This window comes from Cynoglossus semilaevis, unplaced genomic scaffold (assembly GCF_000523025.1).
Source record: "Cynoglossus semilaevis isolate Cse_v1.0 unplaced genomic scaffold, Cse_v1.0 C19194560, whole genome shotgun sequence".
Classification (NCBI taxonomy): Eukaryota; Metazoa; Chordata; class Actinopteri; order Pleuronectiformes; family Cynoglossidae; genus Cynoglossus; species Cynoglossus semilaevis.
In genome coordinates this window covers 1-1376 of record NW_007585781.1, presented here as the reverse complement: position 1 = coordinate 1376, position 1376 = coordinate 1, and the positions used below count along the sequence as shown (strand labels likewise).

The window sequence follows — 1376 nt, the reverse complement described above, 5'->3', positions numbered from 1 at the left end:
ATAATAATAATAATAATAATGTCTGTTCAATGAATGCATTTATTTTAGATTTCTTTTCTCAGCAATATCAGTTTATTCTGTCTGTATTGTTTTTACCTTTTTGACTTTGTTAAGTCAAATTGTTTAAGAATCTGTTAATCAGTAGACCGAAGTTACAAATTATTCAATAATAATACTTTTATTCCGCACAATTCATCTTTCTATGCATCGCTCCAGAATCCTCTCCTGGCCGTGTGATTCTGAGGGGTGGAAATGGTCCGTGTGAAGGACATGTTGAAATCTACATTCAGGGTAAATGGGGTATCGTCGGTGATCAGTTCTGGGACCGGACCACAGAGGAGGTGGTCTGCAGGGCCACTGACTGCGGGGTCCCAGTAGAGGGCCAAACTGAAAATGTGCTCCGGCCGCTCAACAAAAACGTATGGCTCAATGAGGTCGTGTGCACAGGAAACGAGATGCACCTGCTGCAATGCAAGTATCCAGGTGAAGGGGTCAGTTTCTACCGCAAGGACACGGTGAAAAAGATCAAATGTTCACGTAAGGCTTGTTTCTAGAACTTCAAAATTAACCATTCGATTCGGAAATGATCTTTCGTTTAAGTTTGTCCTTGATACTGTGCTTGATATTCAGGTCAAATCAAAATCACCCTGACTCACTCTAATTGTTCGGGAATTGTCCAGTTTTCCTTCGAAGGAAAGTCAGGTCACTTCTGCTCTGAAGGCTTTGGTGAGAATGAAACTTCCTTCACTGTATTTTACCTCAAGTGTTTGACTTCATGCACTGAGATTCAGACTCTACTTGTACGTATGTCACTGCATGCATATGAAGGGGTAGACGGAGCGAATGTTTTATGTGAAAGCCTTGGATGTGGTACAGCCAAGACTATCGAGGTGGATCACTGGATGAACGTGAAAGAATCCACAAAACGGGGGCTGAACTGCGCTGACATTGACGATCTGGAACATCTGTGGCAGTGTGTGACTGCTAAGTCATCAAACTGCAGACACCCAGCTTCAGTAACCTGCCAAGGTAACACACTGACACGTGAAACTTGAGGAATTCAAAATATCGTCGACCAAAACAGAAATCTATGATGTGTTTGATACAGGTCATAAGAGAATACGGCTCCGAGGGAGAGCTGAAAATGTGTGTTCTGGTTATCTGGAAGTCGAGAAGGACGGAGTGTGGATTCCAGCTCAAAGCAACCAAGGCAGTGCTGAAGAGTGGTGTCGGTACACACACTGTGGCTCCAGTGTCAACTACAGTCGGACTGACAACGGTGCTTGGCTGACGTGTACAGGTAAAAGAGTCAGTAAAATATACAGTATATAATAACCAATAACCAAATAAACCTTTTAGCAATATGCTTTCTTTAG

General features: G+C 42.7%; 1 protein-coding gene across 1 annotated transcript; it reads left to right on the top strand.

Moving 5' to 3' along the window:
- Positions 1–216: 216 nt before the first annotated feature.
- On the top strand, positions 217–1366 carry LOC112486629 (scavenger receptor cysteine-rich type 1 protein M130-like; the record flags this gene model as incomplete). The annotated part of the gene is made up of 3 exons (XM_025053964.1): positions 217–537; positions 631–1029; positions 1109–1366. Coding segments are annotated over 3 exons (944 nt in total), but the record flags the coding sequence as incomplete, so codon positions are not given.
- Positions 1367–1376: the final 10 nt, after the last annotated feature.